Below are 22,337 nucleotides of genomic sequence, written 5' to 3'. Positions count from 1 at the left end.
GGTCAAGCACTCTCTGACCCTTAATATTTTCCATTACATGCTGTCGCAGATAGTTATCCCTTAATAACCGCATAAAATCCAATTCCTTCCTCCCGTGTGTCCTCTCCTCACTCCAATCAATGCGACCATAGTTGAAATCTCCCATAATAATCACCCTCCTTCCACTCATTTCTTCTATTTGCTTGTGCATACTGTCACCACCATCTTTTTCATCACCTGGTCTATAGCAGCACCCAATTGTATATTTAGTTCTGCTAGCCACAATCTCACACCAAATGGCCTCAAATGTGCTCTTTTCTCTATCCTGCAATTCAACTTCTATTCCCCTTGGCTGTAGCTCATCAGCTATCATCAACAATACTCCTCCCCCCATTTTATTCTTTCATTCCTGAACACACTATACCCATCACATTCAATCCCACTAGCTATATCATCTACAGTCAGCCATGTTTCACTAATACCAATAACCTGTGGTCTGGAAGTGCCAACCATGGCCAAAAACTCTTCCTTCTTGTTCCTAATACTCCTAGTATTAGTGTACATGAATTTAAGATCCACATTAGCCCCAACCCTACCTTGATGTCTTATGTTAACTATCCCACTCTGGTTTGTTGTCCTTATTTGCTCTAGCATATTATATTCATTCTTACATTCAATTGCCTCACTAAGGACTGTATATCTACCCCCCCCCCTTGACCTTCAGACTACCCTAATATGAGGGTAGTCTGAAAAGTTCTCGGCCTAACAATGAAAAAATGAATTTATAATTTCAAAATTATTTTTATTTTTCAACATAATCTCCCTTAAGGCTGGAATAAAAAATACATTTATTCCAGAGATCCTACAGCACCATTATCCAATACCTGTAGTGGTTCTCAGTAAGATCTGCAAAATATCCCTCTACAGCTGCAATCACCTCTTGATTCGAAGAAAAACGATTACCAGCAAGGAAGAGTTTTACTTGTGGGAAGAGAGAAGTCAGTGGGAGCCAAATCTGGGGAATACGGTGGATGTTCCAACAATTCATAGTGCAGATCCCTTAATTTTCCCATTGCCAAAACACATTTGCGGGCAGTGCACTGTCCTGATGAAAGATGAATTTTTTCTTCTGCAAACCGGATCTTTTCTCACAAATTTTTTCGTCCGGTTAAGATTGGAACAATATTCCCTGGTTATTGTTTTACCCTTTTCAAGATAATTAATAAACCAAATGCCTTTAGCATCCCAAAACACCGATGCCACGACCTTTCCTGCTGATGGAATCGACTTTGTCTTCTTTGCTGCTGAACAGCCGGCTTCTGTCCACTGTTTCAACAGCTGTTTGGATTCTGGTGTGTAATGGTGAATCCAAGTCTCATCCATAGTAATAAACCAATGCACAAAGTCAGTTTTATTCTTGTTAAAATACTCCAAGCACTGGTCAGAGATTTTCATGCGAGTGCATTTTTGATTTGCTGTGAGCAAGCGAAGCACCCATCTTGCCCAAAGCTTTTTCATTTGCAATTCTTCATACAAAATATATCCTACACGTTCTTTTGAAATGCTTATAATCTCGGCAACTTCTCGCACTTTGACTTGCCAGTCATCCAAGACCATATCGTGCACTTGAACAATGACTTCTGGTGTTGTTACACTTTTTGGACATCCTTCAAGTGGATCATCTTCAAGGCTGGTACATCCACATTTAAACTCGGCAGCCCATTTATTAATTGTCAAAAATGAAGGAGAAGAGTGCCTATAAACATCTTTATGAACTTCTAATGAATTTTTTTTGGCTTTAAACCTTCTTTTACAAATTTTATAACCGCACGATACTCAATTTTATCCATTTCAAGGGATACAGACAACACGTTTGCTTCAGGCAGCTGTATAAAACAAACTACTTGATAGAATGACTTGCAATTTCACATGGATACTTATGATAGATGTACCAAATTAGAAAAAAAAAAATCTTGCCGATACTGTTGCCATGTATGGTCGAGGCCGAGAACTTTTCAGACCACCCTCGTAATGACAAAGAAAAAAATTGTTTCCTTTTTTTCTGTAGAAGTGATTCAAGACATAAATGTTAGATGTACAAATGTAGTGAAAAATAGTACCATTAATAATAATAATAAATGGTGATTTATTATTAAGAATATGCACGATTTTTTCTTCACAGACTGATAAACACGCTAATATCAAGTAATTCTTGTAAACTTATACATTGTAATACATAACTGACAGATTTTAGTGAAAGACAGCGTATACTGAAATATTAATTAAAAACTTTTGATACTTCCTATATTGCAGTAATGTTACATTACCATCTTCAGGGAATATAAAATAATGATATGTACATGCAGGCACTAACACTAAACAAATATAGCTGAAGAAAACAACTGAAGTCGGTTCTAGAGTCCTAAAAGTACCCCCTAATTGGCTAAATTGGGTTGTCTTGGCTGTTGGGCTGATGTTCTTAGAATGCAAGCTTCCCATATTTGGGGCAGTCTCATGCATCCAAATTTATTGAGATTTGGGGAGTTTTTTAGAGATGATGCTGATTAAGGAATAATCTCTCATATTTATACTTGCTGCAGTGTAATAGACTGCAGTTGTTTGGTTCAGCCACCATATTTGTTTAATGTCAGTGCCTGTCTGCTCATATCACTATTTTGTGTTCCCCGAAGATGGTAATGTAACATTACTGAAATACAGAAAGTATTAATTAAAGTTTTTAATTAATATACTAGTATACATTGTCTTTCCTGAAATTTGTCAGTATGTTAACAGTATGTAAGCAAGTATGTTAACTACCCAAGTAGTTAACATACTTGCTTTAACACTGGTAGTTATAGATGGTAAAAATTAGCCAATAGCATTAACAAATGCTTATACACTGCCCAGATTCTGGATTAAACACGTGATTATGATATATTAGACAACTCCAGAATAATGCCCAATTATGAGATGCCTGACTAACTGGTGAGTAAGCACAAAATTTTTCAAGTCATGTCTGTGGCCTATTCTTTTCTTGAAAAAAAAAAAAAAAAAAAAAAAAAAAAAACGAGACGCATGTGTACTGAGGCACAGTGAAACTGTGGCTATTGTTATAAGAAGGGATTTTTTTAAATTTCATATGGTGATTCAACTGCCGTGAGTCTCTTTTACGGGGAAGTACAGCACCACCTCAATCCCCCTAGTTTTTATCCGGGCTCAGGACCGGCATTGCTGGCCTATGGCTGGAGGGATTGCCTTAGGTATTCCTGACTGCATGTGTGTGTGTGTTTTCACGGGGCCGGTTTGCCTGTTTGCGGGATGAAAAACCCCAGATAAAGTGGGGAGAAAAACCATGCTGTCCACACCTAAGACTGGCTAACTTGGCTATGCCTGAGGAAGATCCTTAAGCTCCTCTCGTTGCCAGTGGGAATCAAACCTAGGACACTCCTTCCCTAGGCATATGGTTGCAAAGTGCAAAGTCACTAGGCTAACTGCACAGACAAGAGAATGGATTATTAATTATTAATTGCCATTTTTAAAAATTATCAATTCTGTCGGCTACGCCATTTGTTTGGATAACAGATTATTGATTATACTTTGCGCCAATTGTTTGGATAATTATCAATCCTCATTTGTTATGAGATTATCTCTATAACATTTTTTTTTTATTATTCGGAGTGTTTATTATTACACAAGGGTTCAATTCCAATTGGTGCAATGACTTTTAACTGTTTCTTTCAGAATCCAGAAAATCACTGACTCAAGACCAAATACAAAAAATATACACATTTAATAAAACTAAAGCAATATATACATTAAAATAAAATTACATAAATAACTACAAAATACTGGATCCAAGACCACCTAAAATAAACTTACTTTAGAAATTACCCATTCTCTGACTCATTCTATTACTGAATTGTTTAACATATACTTAATAGGTCTATCAGACTAAACACCTTGTTTTCACAACAACAAAAATGTTCATAGTCAGTTTCTTTGTTAGGGCTTTTTCTGAAAATATAAGCATTTTCTTCTTCTTTCCATCGGATCGTTTCTTATCACCCGTATGTAGTATACAACATTATTCCTTACTGAAGGTATAAATACTCTTACAATTCAGTTTGATGCACAATTTATTAATTTTTGTACCAGAGAAAAAAAGTTTCTTCTGCTACTTCAAAAACAACATATTTAAGTTGCACTAATTCCATCTCCTTTTCCAGTAGAAATAATAGATAGATCAGACATCCTTAAGAATAGATGAAACTTTCCAATCAGTGTTTCTTCAAACATTCCTTTAGAATGGCAATTGCAATATCTTCTTTTATTTTCGTTACCCTTATACTGAACGTTCTTTCTGTCAGCTGTCAATCATGCATCAAACTCCTCGGTGAGTATGCACACTATATGTGAGTGGCAGGCAAGAAGTTAGGTATAATGGCTGTCACGTTGACTCCGTTAGCGTAAACAAGAATGTCTTTAAAAAACACAACACTTGATAATTTTAAACTACAATAAAATTTATGCAAGTAACACAACTATCCAAATCCAGTAAGTATATAAATTTTTTTAATGCTTTACATTTCATTTTGACAAAATAACATCAATAACGGGCACATCGCAAGTGCCAATATACGTGTTATGAAAACAAAATTAATAATACATTAACATAAACAATTTGTAAAAATATTCATAATGTTAAATTATAACCATTTTACATCAGTTTCTTTTTCTCTGAAATTAAAAAAAAAAAAAATCTAAATATTTATCTTACATCTAACAAAACTTTTAATGCTTAATCCTTGATCTTAAATAATAACGTGATTCGTGCTGATCATTATTTACAATCTTTGAACGGGTACTAGTTTTACAATCATCTGATGCTAGAGATAATTCAAAATTTACATCTTCCAATTCATTATACTTACAAATCTCATTTCTGTACTTCTCAAATATTTCATTTAAATTATTTGAATTATGTTCTAAATCTACAGATTCATCACTATCAGAATCAAATTCTACAGGTTTCTGAGATTCTTTATCCTTACTAACTAAATTAGAGGTATTTTCACATTCCTCTGGTGTATTTTACTTTAAGCTAACTAACCTATGATATTCTGCTATTATTTCATCCATGTTAGAGTCTTTTTGATTATCATCATCACTCTTATCTGAATTATGTACCCTGGGATTTCTGGAATTTCTTGCATTAGATTTTGTTTTACCTGAATTTAATTTTCTCCCTTGCTGTGTATTTGAAACATGAGGTTTGAAACTATTCCTTTTCCTGCTACAGGCATCCCTTGAATTACGTCCGGGTTCCATTCCATCAGGAAGGACGTAAGTCAATACATTAAATCAACAGAGTTATAGGGGTTAGGGACTTAACAGTAATAAGTATACTGTCATTTTATTTTTTAAACCTTATTATAAAAATGTACGGTGCATTACTGCCACTATAAAAACAGGAGAATAATCACCCAAATCTTCTTCCACAATCATCTCATTACCTTCCCTATGTGAAAGACCAGGCTGTGGCTCTTCTGGTGTAACCTTTGTTTTTTTGATGAAAATGTCCGATGTGCTTTGCTTATTCCTCTTATTCTTCTTCTTTTCATCATAAATTTGTTTATAAGCAAACACATCATGTACTTTCCTTTCTACTAATAGGTAGCATTTAACGCTGGGGTCCATGTCTTCAACCATTTTGAGAACATCGCTAACTGCAGAGAACATTTCTGCAAGACCCTTCATTGTGAATTGTTTAACTACCTCTCCTTGTTTCTCTTTTTCCTCTACCTTTTCTTGTTCTTCCTCTTCTGCAACACACTGTTCCACCAGTTTGACCAATTCTTCATTGTCAACTCTTCAGGGGCACTTTCTGAGTTGAACTATGTCGTCGTCATCACTTCGAGATTCAGATTGTTTGCTAGGACCACTATTTCTTCACTAAATTTACAAATGTCGTCATTTTTTTTTAAAAAACTTCCAAAATTGTGCACAAACCTTTTTAATGTCTTTTTCCATATGCCACTCATACATTGACAGATCACTTCGTCCCAAACTACAACAACATTTTTAATAGCATAATATTGAATGAGAGGCATGAGAGAGTTTGGTCGTTTCCTTCATTATTACAGAAATGGCTTGTGAAAAAGTTCTCCATAGATAATAAGCCTTAAACCCTACTAGAACTCAATGAAGTAGTGTTTGGGGGAAGAAACATGACCTTAAACAGTTGATTAAGGCATCAGCAAACAATTTTTGAGTCACTGTGCCATGTCACAAATGGTTTCAGTTTATATTCAGCCACATTACCCCCTAACAGAATCGTAACACGGTCTTTAAGATCTTTAAAACCAGGCAAAGATTTCAGCTTCTTTTTTTTTTTTTTTTTTTTTTTTTTTTGTGGGTGAATTGTCTGCTAGGGCATTTTTTCCCCTAGATCTTCAAACTTCGTTTCAAGATCAATTGCTCTTCTCTTTTTCTGTGATTCTTCACTAGTTTTTTTTTTAATTCGCCGTGTGGGGCAATGTTGCACAAAATATCATGAAATATTTAGCAATAAATACACAAATAACATATTTTCAAACACAAAATCAACAGAGGAACTGTTGAAGCCAAGTTCCGACTGCCGAGGGAGGTTGCCATTGAATGCGCTGTTGCTGCATTATTGCATGATGCATTGTTGTTAAATAATATCTTTTTACTATATGCTCGCTTGCATCTTGTTCGAAAATATAGTCGAAAATGTTATTTATTCCATTATGGGATCACGGACGTATCTTCGAAAGGACATGACTTGAACGGATGTAAGTCGAGGAGTGACTGTATTTGATTGTGAATGGAATACACAATTAGTACCAGGAAAACAACCCCCATCTTTGGGGGTTGTTTTCCTGGTACTGACAACCACCATCAACACTGGGCAACTCCTTGCAAAGGTGGAGCAAGCTACCAACACTCCTATCTCAGTATCTCCCATAATGCAAAACACATCTCCTTGCAAATATGTATAATGTTATGCATTAAGGGAAGGGCCACTACCCAGACTAGTTTCGACCTTTATTGAGGTCTCTTCGGTGGGAGCCAGGCCGGTGTTGTACCACTTTACCCCAGTCCTGAAGATACTTTCAGGCGCAAACTTTGTTTGCACACACTTGGATAAAGGATTAAACTAAATTTATTATAGTGTTTTGCTGCATTAGTGCAAGACACTGAAACAATATCCTCTGTGAAAACACCAGAAAAAAATTCGAAGGCAGATTTAAAGAATTTCAGAATTCTATTCCTTTCTTCACTAGTGTTTGCAAATTTCATTATTTCTGCAGGAGGTTCTCTTTTATTTCCTCAATGCTTTCCAGCTCATCTTTCTTTAGACTCTCAATATTAAACACTTGATCATTATCATCAATGTGGTTAAAAATTTCAGAAAACTGCTCTAATTTTCCTTTGTTACCTGATGTCCTGCGCCAAACAGTATTCTAGTCCACACAAGGACACTTTACCATCAACAAAATTACATACCATTTCAGAAAATCAATTCCAAATATTACTTGTACATTTGGATTAGAAGATTCTGGAAGAACTACTAATGGATGACAAACTTTCAAAGGAAAACAAGGAATTAAAATAAAAACATTTATTTGCTTGTCAGCTGCTGAAATTTCTGATTCAAATCAGAAATTTCAGCTTAATTGGATAACTTAAAATTGAAATGTCATTTGGAATTAGAGTTAATTTTATTAAACAAACTATAAGAAACGAGTGAAATATGTGCACCTGTATCAAGTAAGATTTCACAAGACACATTTTCAATAAATCCATGTAGAACTGTCAATGGATTATCTCCATTAGCATAAGGAGCTAATGATACATCAAACTCTCTTTCAGGGTTTGAGCTGCCTTTAGCTTTACCCATGTCTAATGAGTAGTTTGACATTTCTGTTCTTGTCAGTATGATATTGGAATAATTATTTCCAGATTTTCCTTTATTCTCAGATTATTTATGTTGAAAACAAAATCTATCCCTAACATAACAGTCTATAGCAAAATGACCAGTTTATTACCTAAAACATTTTGGAGCATATCTCCTTTGAGATGTTTTATTCTTGTCAATACCATTAGATTTGCAAGAGAAAGACTGATTATCTATAGGATTCTTGGATATTGTTAAATCAGATGTCATTGTAAACAGAAGTCCCTGATCTTTCACTATTGGTCTCTGCTGTCTTTCTATTTCTTCACTAAGAAATGCTTTTAGTTCCTCTATTTTTCTCATATAATATGATTTTACTTTGGACTCAGACTCTAGCACATCTTCAGTTAAATTCACAGAAAATTTCTTACACTGTTTCTTTTTCTTAGCACCTTTTAATTTTTGAAACTTACCTTCTCTCACTTTATCTACAGCCACTGTGTTAGGAGAATAAGTCTCATTATACTGAAAAGAGTTTATCTGTTTATTGTTTGTAGAATGAAATATATTATTAAGTCTCTCTTCCTTTTCCCTAACAAGCTGAAAACATTGTGCAAGATTTTGAACCTTTTTCTTGTATGCCATTTCTTTCAAATTATCTTTAAGGCCATGCCTAAACTGATTAAAGAGCAACCATTCTAAAGTGGATTTCTCTTCAGATGAAACATTAAATTTGAGCAATGCTCCAAAGTCTGTGGTAATACCCTGAAGCAGACTCCCTATTACCTTGAATACACTGATGAATTTTCCAAATGTTAGGTCATAATTCTCCCACATTTGAAAATTCTGATATTAGCAAACTTTTAAATGTTGCATAACTGTCAGTGTCTCTCAGCAAAGGGGGATGTGTTTACGAAAGTTTTGGCTTTGCCCAATAATTTATTACGAAGTATAATTAACAAATGAAAATCTGACCATTTTCATAAATCTCTAATCTTTTCAGCATATCTAAAAAATGTTTCTATGCTTTCATGACTATCACCTGAGAATGAAGATATTATAAAGTTTGGATGAACTAACTTAAAAAAATTCCTCATCTTTAATTGAAGAAACTTCACTACTAGAATTACTGTCTCCTGTAGCCATTTCACTTGAGTCAAGATTTACTTTCAGGAGTTTAAAATAAAGTTAAGTCACAACCAATCCTGTAACTCGACTATGCCATTTGTTAAGAGATAATTATTTATTAATTAATTATGAATATTTTTACACTATTATCACAGCTACCTGAAAAACAAAACCAATGCTCCCTTCAAAAAAGATGGAGCAACTCATCACATTCAACATGCCATGACAAATCTTTCAAATACACAGTTGCCTGGCTGATAGATTGGATGAGTGGGACCTACAATCTGGCCTACAACTTGATTACTCGATCTGATTTTACTTGCATTTTTCCAATGAATAAAGATAAACTGAGCACCTGATACTATTATTTGGCAGAAAATATTGGTGGGAAATGCAGTATTATTTTGATGTACAACACAATAATGAAGCACAATGGAGTTTCGTAAGCATCATATAAAAAAAAACTATGGGTTGTTGTTCTAAATAGCAAGTTTCATATTTTTGTGCCCCCCCCCCCCCCAAATAAATGTTTCTAAATGTTACTCATATCATTTTGACTCACCCTGTACCATGGTGTTCATGATATTTTGAAAACTATAAATAAAAGTGAATTATAATAAGTCATACTATGAGTCACTTAAGAATCTAAGCTAGATAACTGGAGAGAGACCTTACAAAGTTCCCCTAGATATTTTGAAAACTATGAATGAAGTAAATTATAATAAACACATTAATTATACTATGAATCATGTCAGGATCAAAGCTAGATAACTGGAAGGAGACCTCCACAGTCTATAAGAAATGAGAGATGCTTCTGGCCAATGTCCAACTTTCACCTTTCCGTGATGTGCTCCGTCGTTTGCTAGCATTTCAATACTGAATGAATACGAAGATATAGGTTGATGCAAAATGCTTTAGAAGATTAAAATATAAAGAGCTGACAAAATCAAAAATTAACAAATTAGAGATAAAGTTCAAAGAATGTTACTAATCAGAAACTAGTCATGAAATTTTAATTGTGTGAGACCATCATAATATAGTATCTGGTGCATCCCTTCAGGTATAGTTTATACACCACAAGAGGAAAATGATAAATCATAATATTATAGTATCAAAATTTTAATTATTGAAAAAATTATGGATTATTTAATGATTAAATTAAACTAAATTAATTAAAAATAGCCAATTCATATGCAATAAATAAACATGCCTGAATCTTATGGATATAAATAATGCACCTAATGTAAATCATTTAATAGTTTAATACAACGAGAATTATATCATTGTCATTTAGCTTAAAAAATGATTCATACTATGATGAATTTTTAGTTTATACAATAAATCTTTTCTAAAATCTGGAAAGTATCATTACCTGCTCACATCTACATTATCCGTGTGTAGAGGAACAGTTGCAGTTAAGGTTAATCGCAGATGGGAGGGTGGGATGCTTTCTGGCACATGTTCCTCATAGAGACTACAAGTTGGCTCTTCAAAGAATACTTCATCTGCTAGCTGGTTGACATCTGGAAACATCTAAAGGTATTTAAAGGAGTCATTAGTATGCAAAAAGACAGACAAAGTAGAGTAAAAAAATAAGTTTTTATGTTAACAATAACAAAGTGTGTGCGTGTGTATATATATAAAATCATTTAAGAAAAAATCTCATTTCTTCACTTCTTAACATGATTTTTTGCACATGGGGAAGGCAATCTGAATTTTTGACATGATGAATTGTATTCAATTACACGATTGCTTTTTTTTTTTTTTTTTTTTTTACATAAGGTTGTGTATGGGTCAAAACTGGGAAGAGACCTCTACATAGCCTTTTAAGGAATGTGGAGAACCTTCTAGGGCTTCTGAACTAACGTCTACTCCACATTTTTTTGTGGTGTTCTCTGTTAAGTTTCCACCTGGATAATGAACAAAGATGGACTGGCAATTTGGGATTTAGCCAAACAAATTATACTCTATATTGGCTTAAACCAAAAGCAAAAAAACAATGATACAAAATGAGAATGTCATGGCAACTACAGAATTTCCCAGGCAAGGCTCCTACTGATTTCATCACAGAACCAGAGCATACGTGAAAAGTCATGAGTTTTAGAGACAGTTGTCATACAACTAAAACAATATTTGAATGAATGAACACAAGAACATTTATTAATTAAATTACAAAAACATTTCAATCTGAAACTCACCCATCACTTTCACTGAACTGACAATTCAAAAAGGTAGAATAACAAGAATGGTTTTCAAAAAACAAGCAACATGCTAGAGTGGTATAATTATAGCAGATATAACGCAGACACAATAATTATGATAAAAAAAAAATTTGTTCACAGTAATAAAGATAAGACTTTACCAAATTTTAGGTAAGGAAACATGGTCATTCCAAGTTAAGTTAGGAGGACATAGTAACACTTCAGCACTCCTCTCTCTCTCTCTCTCTCTCTATATATATATATATATCCAAAGAGAGTGCTATTGAAAAAAAAAAAATCTTAGAAAGGAGAAAAGAGCACAGTAAGAGGAATCAGGAAATAAGAGTGACATGAAAACGAAGATTAGAAAATTTTAAGCATCTGAAGTAATTACTTTGAAAGACTTAAATAAAACAAGTGACATGAAAGTGGCAGAAAGCATTCAAGTGGAATGCAGTCAAGAATTCAAATGAAAATACATCCAGAATCAGTATTTAAATAATATTTGACAAGAAATGTTCAAGTATGGAGAAATAAACCTCTTACATTCTTACACTGGCTGCACTGCATAATTCAGGTCAAATTTTGGATGACAGGAGTACAGCTCTCATATTACTCATCTACAAAAAAGGAAATAAAACAGAAAGTGAGAACTATAGAGGAATGCCCCTATGCAATGCTCCAGGTAAAATTTATTCAAGAATACTTGACCAGAAGCTCAGAAAAATTATGGAAAAGAAACAGAGAAGAACAAGATAGGTTTAGGCCAAATAGGGATTGTCGAGTTCACATTTTCATTTTAAAGTAAACAGGTGAGAAATCATAAGAATGAAACAAGAATCTGTACTTCAATTTTGCAAATTTGGAAAAGGCATATGACAAGATACACAGAAAAAAGTGTTCAAAATGCTAAAAGTATATAATGTAAACTTGACTTTATATAGAGCAAAACATAGTCTGTATTTAAGTTGTAAGTCAGCGGTTAGAATTGATGGAAATAAGGAAGCAAATGGCTTGATGAAAATCAGCTGTAAGATCAAGCTCCCGCTGTTTTTTCACTCTTATTCATTCTATATTGGTCTAATTACATAGGAAAGTTGGATTAAACAGATATCAAAATTGGAAATATTATCTTAGCTCTTTACTTTACATGGATGTTACATTCTGAAATATATCCAATTCCAGTCTGCAGGATTCTTTAACTAAAATGAATAATTAATGTAACATATTTGGTATGAAAATCAGCAATAAAAAATCCAAAACAATGAAAACTGACAAAATGTGGAAAATTTTAACTGCATTTCAAATGGGAAAACTTACAAAACAAGCAAAATGTTTCAGCTTAAATATTTAGGAAGAATTTTCAGTGAAGATGGCAAACTAAGTATAGAAAAAAACACAGAATAAATAAACCTATAAAACTAGTATAGTGGGAATTCACAACTGAATAAATTTGAAATAGGAGAGAAACACTAAACTAGCTGTGACACCATTCAAACCAATTTTAACTTATGGATCTGAAAGCTGCGTTAGAAATAAAACAAGTGATAGTCTCCAGTCTTTGATCGCTTGTTTTATTTTTAACACTGCTCTCAAATCCAAAAGTTAAAATTTGTTTGAACGATGTTACAGCTAGCGCTTAGTGTTTCTCTCCTATTAAAAAAAAAATTAACATGATTGATTAATATCAAAAATGAATATTAAAAATTTAATATGATTCTGAATCAATGGCAGAATCATATTAAAAATGAAGATATCAGGAACTTGGCATTGTCATTCAGGAATGAGTGAGAAGAGTTAATCTGAGTGGTGCAGTCACAAACCAGGAAAAGCTAGCAAATATTTGATGTCAGAAAAATTATTCAGAGGAAGCCCAAGATTCAGGTGGATTCATGTAGTTAGAACTGCAGCAGAAAATTGAAATATAATACCTGACTACTGTCCAACCAAAGATTGGAGATCCCTCAACACTTCTCAGAAGGCGAATCCATTCCGATAATAGGGTAATCGATGCGTTTCGTGAGATGAGTGTTTATTATTATAATATGTCGGAAAATTAACTTTTCTTTTATGAAAATTCTAGTTTTTAAAGTGGTAACTATTTTTCTTGTATAATAGTTGGAAAATTTTACGTACAAAGCAAGTAATTTCATGTGTTGGTGACAAATTGGTACATCACCTTATTCCTTTCTCACTGTCAACATAAACTGACTCTTCTTGGCAATCTGCCAGCCAGGGTTCTAGCATCTGTGCTATATTGGAGTATATTGGAGTCCTAACAGATAACACACTAATTTGGAGGAAAAGTGTCAATAGGAAGTTAGTAACAATGTAAAGTTATTATGTAGTATTATTCATGACATGTTTCTTTTGATTGATGATTCTTTTGATTTCTTTTCATTGATGATTCTTCCAGATTATCACTTGAGAATCATCTGCTTGCTGCTGACATGTATGTGCACCAAATGATCACACACTTTGAAAATATGAAAGTTTGTGAATTTTAATTGCTCAGAAACATTCAGAATAAAAGAAAATGAATGAGAATTAATTTTTTTAGATTGTTTTAAATAAAAATTTTATATAATATTATGCTGATTTTTTCTTGCTTCCTTTTCTATTAAGATGTCACTGTGAAAAGAAAAAGTTGTAACCTAAAGAAAAGGAACACTTTTCCCTTCAAAAGCAAAATATGTTACTTATGGGAATTTGCAAAAGAGTGAACAATAAAATAAAAATTGATTAAAGATACTCTTTTACCACTGCCCACATGCTTGAAGTATGCAGCTAATAATTAATTGGATTGTTTAGAAATAAGCCCAAATAATCATCACTGTAGCATCAAGAATCTGGGAAGCTATACATGTTCATATGTGATAAATCCTCATAGAATTATTTTGTAATTTAGGAAATGAGCAAGCATATCTGAATGCTTAAGTGTTGGTTATAATTACTATTATGAATGTTCTTCCAATGAGTTCTAAGACTTATTCTCTTTCCTCGAACACATGTATCAAAGACTCCCCCCCTGCCCACTCATAACATCTAACAGTAGCCCATTCCATGCATTCACCAATTGTCATGAAAACAACGTGGACCTCACATGCCTCCTGATAAGCTACAAAATCTCACTTGTGTTTATACTGTAGGATCTTTTTACTAACTTAAATGTTTCTATCATATCATATAAATGTTTCTATCATTCACTTTCTATCATACTCACACTTTGAAGAACTTTAAGTGTATCTTCATATGCAGAAATCCAAAGATCAGTTATCTTTGGTTATTGAGCACTGGATCTTTTTCATTTGTTTCTCCATTTTTCTTTGGAAATCAGGTGACCATATCTGTATGCAATAGTCCACAATTAAAGAGAATACCAACTTGTTTAGGGACCACCTTAGCACTGTGGTCCCTAAACTTTAACTCATTGTCCACAATAATTCCATCTCTAGCTCCATTGATTCCTTGAAACAAATTCCAATTAATATAATACTTTGCCTCCATCTGCAATGCATAACCTTACACTTGGTAAAAATAAGCTAACCAAAATTCATGTTAGAAATTTTAGAACCAATTTGAACCAAGTTTTCAAATCAATTTGCAGGGATTCCATATCAGCTTCATTCCTTATCACTATCCCTGCCTTAGCATCATCAACAAACAACTAAATATCACACTCAAGACCCTTCCCAATATCATTAACATACAGTTAAACAACAATGGTCAAAGTACATAACAGTGTGGTAAATAATTGGCCACTCTCCTCCTAGCCACCATACATTACATTGATACCTGTCAGTTAGCCACTCTCCAACCCATGTGATAAGCTTATTTTGCAAATCCATCTCGCCAAGTTTCTATAAATGTGGAATCCCATCAAATATCATGGCAAAATACAGAAGTATTGTAGTATACTGATTCACCTTATCCAACTCTGTCATCTTTTATAAAAAATGCCAAAGAAAGCTTAAACGAGTAGAAAGACTTAACTGTTAAACTGTCATACAAAGAAAGACCTACCTTTAACAAAACATGCTGTCCTCCATAGAAGATCCAAGTGCTTACCGCTCACATTTGAATGCCATTCCTAACAGTTTTCTCCAACACCTTGATCATGCCAGATGTTAACTGGCCTATAATTTTATTCATTAGTCCTAGCTTCATACCAATATAATGGAATTATCTTGTTTTCCTTCCACTCATTAAGAATCTTGCATGACTCAAGCTGAACAACCAAGTCAGGTACATTCCAGCCAGTCCAAATGCTGTTTATTTCAGTCAAGCTCTTGTAACAGCTTCAATACAACATTTGAATTGGCTATAATACTGGTAAGGGAAGTCTTGCCTGGAATATATACTTACAAAAGTGAACACTTAACTCGGCCATTTCTTTTGCATCTGATATTTTCTTACCATATGATGAAAGTTTATTCTTCCATGGTCACTCTTACCTGCTATACAGCTATACAATTCTCTTAGACTTCCTTTGACCTTTAGCTAACTTCTTTTTATAATCTGATTTTGCTTTCCTTATCATGGCAGTTACTCCTCTTACCTGCTTCTCTTTATAGCGCTCCTGAGCATCACCACTCTTCTCATGATATTGGATCAGCAACATTTTTTCCTGCAGCTCTTGCTCTGACTTAAACAACAACACAGGATTAAGAGCAACTAAGTATAATTACATCCATCATATTATCCATGGTATGTGGACATCTTCAGCGATTGCTGCAACACCATTAATTAACACAAAGTACTCTACAGATCGTAGTATTAATACATTATGATTTCTAAGTGTTGAAGAAATATGACTTCAACCAAGGTGAATAAAAGGAAGGATGTTTCTTCAACACCCTCCCCTTTATTCGCCTTGATTGTTGCACCAGCTGGTGCTGGTGAGGCAGAACAGTAGTATTTGCCAGATTTCTGGCAGCTTCTAGCAACTATATTTGTTCAGGGTAGGTGCATTCATCGGTGATGGCCGATTTGATGAATGGCTCTTAAATTTATTTTTGTGTAATAAGGTGTTTTTTGTGACTGGACATGACCTACCACATTTGTATTAAATATGTTTTTTTGACATTCTTTTCTCTGGATGGCATGCTGATATATCTGATCTTCTCAGATATATTTACAAGTTCAACAAATATGCTAGAAAGGTAATATTATTATTACATGAGGCCTCCCTCCATGGAAGCCCAAGATGCATTATCAGAGGCCACTCTATGATCACTACACTACATGATCTCCATCTACACAATCCACTGTCTGCCAATACCATCCCCTATCCACTACACTAATTTTGGTATGTTAATTGCATGTGTTCTCTGGATGGTTTGCTTGTTTCCAGGAGGAAATAACCCTGCTAACTACCCTCCCACACAAAACTGGATAACTTATTAAAAAAATAAAAAATAAAAAAATTACAGAGTGACTCCCTGTTTCATGATGAGAACTGAATGCAGATCTTCCCTAAATTGAAGGGCAAGTCCATAGTTCTTTCAACTGCATTATGGAGAGTGCTATGTTTTGATATATACTGCTCAAAATAATTAGGATATTTTTCTGTCTGATAATTATAAATTTCTGCAAATAATTATAACTATTGGGTACTTTATACATGAATAAATATTTCTTACTTATGAATAGGGTGTAATTGATGAGATATTGTTTAAATAATCGATATTTATTACAAATTGTGTTACATTTGTAAATTATTTTTATAACTTTATAATTTACAAGAAAACCAAAACATCTCCTAATTGTTTCGAGCAGTATACATTATGTTTCATATATAATTAGGTTGAATACAAATTGTAAGCAATAATTTGATGTGTATGAATTACTAAATCAATTAATGAAATATTGTTATAATAAAAGGAATTATACATTTATACTTAGTTAAACAATTAAAAATCACGATTGATGCAGTTAAATTTAAAGAAAATTTGCTGCCATATCCACATAGCTAAATTAAGCGTACATAATTTCTATAGACTGTTCTATGTAGAAATAGTGTTTTTACAGATATAATCGATGTAGAAATAGTGTTTTTACAGATATAATCGATGTAGAAATGGTGTTTTCTTAGAGAAGATGTGTTTTCTTTGTGTCTCCAAACAATTGTTAACTCACTTTTTTTTTTGTGAAGCATTCACACAGGCATAAGTAAAATATATGATTCATTATATTGAAGATAGCACAAATTTACCACTGGAAGTATTCCTACTAACAAATAGGTAGTTTACATTTCTAGACAACTGACTGATGCTGAGATTAGTATGCTGACTGAAGACACAATTCTGCTATCATACCTAAAAACCATTCTGTATCTTGATTTATTGCATAATATCAAATGCAATCATTCTGATCTTTCAAGTGATATGCTAAAGTTCGCCCACCACTTCTAGGTCCTTTCTTGGCTTTGTGCCAAGAATAGTCGATTCATGCTGAAGGGGAGAAAGAAATGAAGGATGTACGAATTGGTCGCCAAAATGCGAAATCACGTGCTTTCTTGTCTGTCGCTGTACTAGTACTAGCTTGATTTTTGTTGTTCTCTTTTTGCATTATTTTTTAATTATTAATTTGTATGATGGATCCAGTACAGTCAACAAGTTCTATTGTTACACGTTTCAGTAGCTCTTGCAAAAGAATATTGAATAATGTGCTGACATTCTGCGAAAAAGAATCGTCAGAAGGCCGTCTTCTTGTTCCCCTTTCTCAAGTCATAAAACGTGCAAGTGCAATTGCGGGCGTATCGGGGTCGACTATTAAAAGAATTCGTAGGGAATCAAAAGGTGAAGGTAAGCCAAAATTTAGATCTCCTTAAAAAAAAAAAAAAAAAAGTGCCAGAGTAAAGAAAACCATCGAAACCGTAGCTTTGAATGATTTTGATGTAGACGTTATAAGAAGAGCTATTCACGAATTTTACGTGGTCGAAAAAAGAGTGCCAACTGTTCCGAAATTGATTCCTGTGCTTAAAGAAAAAATTAATTTTCCTTGGAAAAGAGAAACTTTAAGGAAAATACTTCATGAAATCGGATTTTGTTTTAAAAAGTCCCAGAATAAAAGGAAACTTATCATGGAGCGAAGTGACATTGTTTTATGTAGAACGCAGTATTTGCACGTATTAACACTCTATGTACATTTTCCCAACTGGTATACAAGCAAAATAGTTACACTTTAAAAACAACAATGTTCGTAAAAGAAAAGCTAAATTTTCCGACCTGTAATAATAAACAAACTCAGTTTGTTTATTATTACATCCCAGAAGACAGACTGATTACCCTATTATCGGAATGGATTCTCCTTTTTCTGACATGCGCAGTAGTTTCGAGGGACCTCAAATCGGTGGGCGAACTATAACAGACTATACTCTGAAGCTGCTGCCTCACTCTTTAAATACAATTTATCTCCTTGTGGTTTATCTACTATTTATTATCTGCCATTATAATTTAACCTATATATAAATAAGTTCCTTAATAAAGTTGTTAGGCTGGGATGACAATATTTTGAAGAAACTATACACTCCTTTTGGAAGCACTCATTGCTTACATGATCTTCCAAAAATCTATAAAGAAAGCTATACTGTTAGGCCAATTGTAAACTGCATTGATTCTCTCACAAAGAATTGCAAGTTTCTTTCCTGTCTAATAAGCACACATATCAGTCAATCCAGATCATTTATCAAAAATTCCACACATTTTCTTGAAAAAAGATCACAATATTTCAATGTAAGCTTATTTTAGTCAGCTTTGCCTGCTTCTCTATTTACTAAGATTCCTCTGGCTGACATTATTCGCCTTCTATATGATGTTGTGATGATTGAATAAGTTATATAATCAAGATATTTTAGTTGGAAAAATAAGATCTATAAACAGACTGAAAGTACAAGCATGGGGAGCCTCTCTTCCCACCTTTGATAAATTATTATTTAAACCATCTCTAAAAAATTTTGTTCTCATCCATTCCTCCTCAACCCTCTTTCTAGGTTCACTATGTAGATCAGCGCTTCCCAAACTGGGGGCCGTTAGTTTTGCAGGGGGGGGGTTGAAATAATGAAAACAAATTTAAAATGTTTCAAGGCTAAGTAGATATTTTTTATCTTAAAAGAAACATATTTAGTTTTTATTATTCCTTATTTCTTTTTTGTTATTTTTTTATATTTTAATGGAAAAATTCACACATTGGTTCACAAATTTTGCTTCCTGCATATTTCAGCACGTAATGAATATTAGTAAATATCTGCTTATTCATATAAATTTCATTTCAAAGGTATTGATAAGAAGCACAAAAAAAAGCTTACAAATGCAAAATCTTGCGTTCATTTAAAACGGCCAAGTTTTTCACGCTTTAAATTAATGTTTCATTGCTAGTGTGCACAGGTGTGGCGATGCGCAGAAAGAAATATGCTTCGTGTGTATGTTTTGTATTGAATATAAATATTATAATAATATATGTCTGTATTAGGATTTTTTTTCTGATGGGGCTGTGAAATCTTTCAATTTTTCCAAAGGGGCCTTGACATCCATAAGTTTGGGAAAGCACTGATGTAGATGATATATTTGCCATCTAGTCTCATTCTGAAAATTAACTAACTAAATTCCTACATCAAATCAATAGCCTACATCTACATATTCAATTCACCATGGAAAAGGAGATTTCTGGAAATCTTTATCTGGACATTTTCCTACTTGCATGGCCTCCAGTACTGTGTCAATCAGCACATATTGGAAAATCAACTTTCATTGGCATATATATACATCAAAGTTCTGCTCATCACATCTCCCAAAATGGTTGTCAAATCCTTAATTAACAGAGCATACATTTGCTCTTCTCCATCCTTACAACAAAAGCTTCTCACTATCAAAACTTTAATGGAATCAAACTGCTATGATCCTCATCTCAGGTAGCATGGTCATTTAAACAGAATGGGCAAGGATTTATAGATGTAATAATTAATTTAAGAATAAATTACCTAGCTCAGCAGATAGAATACCAGCTCTCTGAGTAGCAAGTTGTGAATTAATATTCCACTGTGGGCATGAGAGAATACGAATGCTATCACCTCGTGTAAGACCACCAACCTGTTGATTGGAGATTTAAAAAGAAATTCCATGTTTGGAACTTCCTTGTAAGTCTGGAGTAGGTTGCCCAGATTATCTAACCATAAGATTAGCAAAACAGGTGTTCTCTGCTAGGTTGGCAGGAAAATGACCCAGAGGAAGACCAAGATATAGGTGGATTGATATGGTAAAAAAGTGCCTTAGACAATAGAAATGTAAGATCTAATAATGTTGGAGTCTTGACAAGTAACAGACTGATTTGGAGGAAAATTGTAGATAGGAAGTTAGTAATGATGTAAATTTTTCATGTAGTACTATCATATCCTGTACACCCCTTGAGGATATATATCAGGAATTTGATAGTACTACATGAAAAATTTATATCATTTTATATCAACAGGAAGAATTTATGTTCCACTTTGGGCATGAGAGAATATGAATGCTATCACCTCGTGTAAGACCACCAACCTGTTGATTGGAGATTTAAAAAGAAACTCCATGTTTGGAATTTCTTTGTAAGTCTGGAGTAGGTTGCCCAGATTATCTAACCATAACTAACCCACCACAGTAGTAACATGCTACAGATTTGCAGCATTTTGTGGGTGGGATTCACATAAAAAAAAATTTAATTGCTTTTTTCTAATTCTAACAAACTTTTTATTTTTTCTAATAAGGTTTCCTTTATATTCAACAAAACAAGAATTCCTTTCTTTTAATTTATCATATGAAACAAATCTAAAACAAAATGCATTAATAATCTAAAATATGATTTCAAAAGTAATGGAGTAAATTAAATATTTATGCCTTATTTTTTTATAATTTTTGATTAAAAGAAAGGATAATGAATATATATTATTTTATAGCTGGACAGTAGAATGTTCACCTTTGAAATTTTAAAACATTTTAAAAGTGAAGAGAGAGCTTACAAGATTGTAGTCATCAGCATGAGAGTTATCTTAGAGTTACATTCCTACTTAAAAGATTCACTTTACACACAGAACTAGCATATTCAACTCCCTCTTTTTTTTTTTTTTTAAAGCTTTAAATTAAGATTTTATCAACACTATCACTTAAAAGATAAATAGCACATATAAGTAATTTAGTACTAAGGTAACTGTCATGTGGTGGCTATAATATTGTAGGCCCTCTTTTGGTTTGTTTGAAACTAAAAAAGATTTTAAGGCAGTTGTTAATAATTGGTGGATTTTTATATAGAGAGGATATTCATAGATATTATCTTAATATTAATCCTACCATAGAGATGATCTCTGTTTCTAACAATTATTTTTTTTAATTCCGAAGGGTTCACTCCAATTGGTGCAATGACCTTAACTCTTTCAGAATCCAAATAATCACTGACTCAAGACCAAAATACAAAATAAATACATTTAATATAACAAAAACAATATATATACACTTCAAACAATATTACATAACTATAACTACAAATTAATTGGATCCAAGGCCTTTTAAAAATAAACTTATACTTAAGACTAGACTAAACACTTTGTTTGCACAATCACAAAATGTTCATAGCCAGTTTCTTTCTCTGTCAAGGCCCTTTTCAGAAGATATATGACTTTATTCTTCATTTTTACAGGATCCTTTTTCATCACTTATGTAGCACACATTAATTCTTCCTGACTTAATCCTGTCTCTTTTCCAGTAGAAATAATAATTAGATCCGGTCCTTAATACAGACGAAACTTCATAATCAGAGTTTTCTCGAACATTCCTTCAGAACGTAAATAGCAATTTCTTCTTTTATTCACTACTAATGCTTACTGACAGTCTTAACTCTTCCATTTAAAAAAAACTTACAGTTCTATTTATAGTGAATTCCCTTTTTGGAATTCACTATAAATCTTTCAATTAGTGTTTCCTCCAATATTCCTTTTAAAATGATTTATAGCAATATTTCCCTTTTATTTATCACTACTTATTACGCATTAAAACTTAATAATTCCACGATTCCTTTTTCGGAATATACTATTAATTTTCTTCCAACTGTCACATAAAAAACTTAAGTTCCTCCGAACC

General features: G+C 33.2%; 1 protein-coding gene across 1 annotated transcript in view; it reads right to left on the bottom strand.

Annotated features, from left to right (window-relative positions):
• Positions 1-22,337, bottom strand: part of rho-5 (rhomboid-5) — a 464,881-nt gene that overhangs the window by 298,006 nt on the left and 144,538 nt on the right. Inside the window, exon 6 of the mRNA XM_090404834.1 lies at positions 10,401-10,561. Within this exon, the coding sequence (XP_090260960.1) occupies positions 10,401-10,561 (161 nt within the window). The remainder of the gene's footprint in view (positions 1-10,400; positions 10,562-22,337) is intronic.

This window comes from Typopeltis vanoorti, chromosome 15, assembly GCF_054136105.1.
Source record: "Typopeltis vanoorti isolate ZY-2024b chromosome 15, IOZ_Tvanoo_1.0, whole genome shotgun sequence".
In the NCBI taxonomy this organism is placed as follows: domain Eukaryota; kingdom Metazoa; phylum Arthropoda; class Arachnida; order Uropygi; family Thelyphonidae; genus Typopeltis; species Typopeltis vanoorti.
Note: the sequence above shows the minus strand (reverse complement) of the source record. Positions and strands in the feature narration are given on the sequence as shown.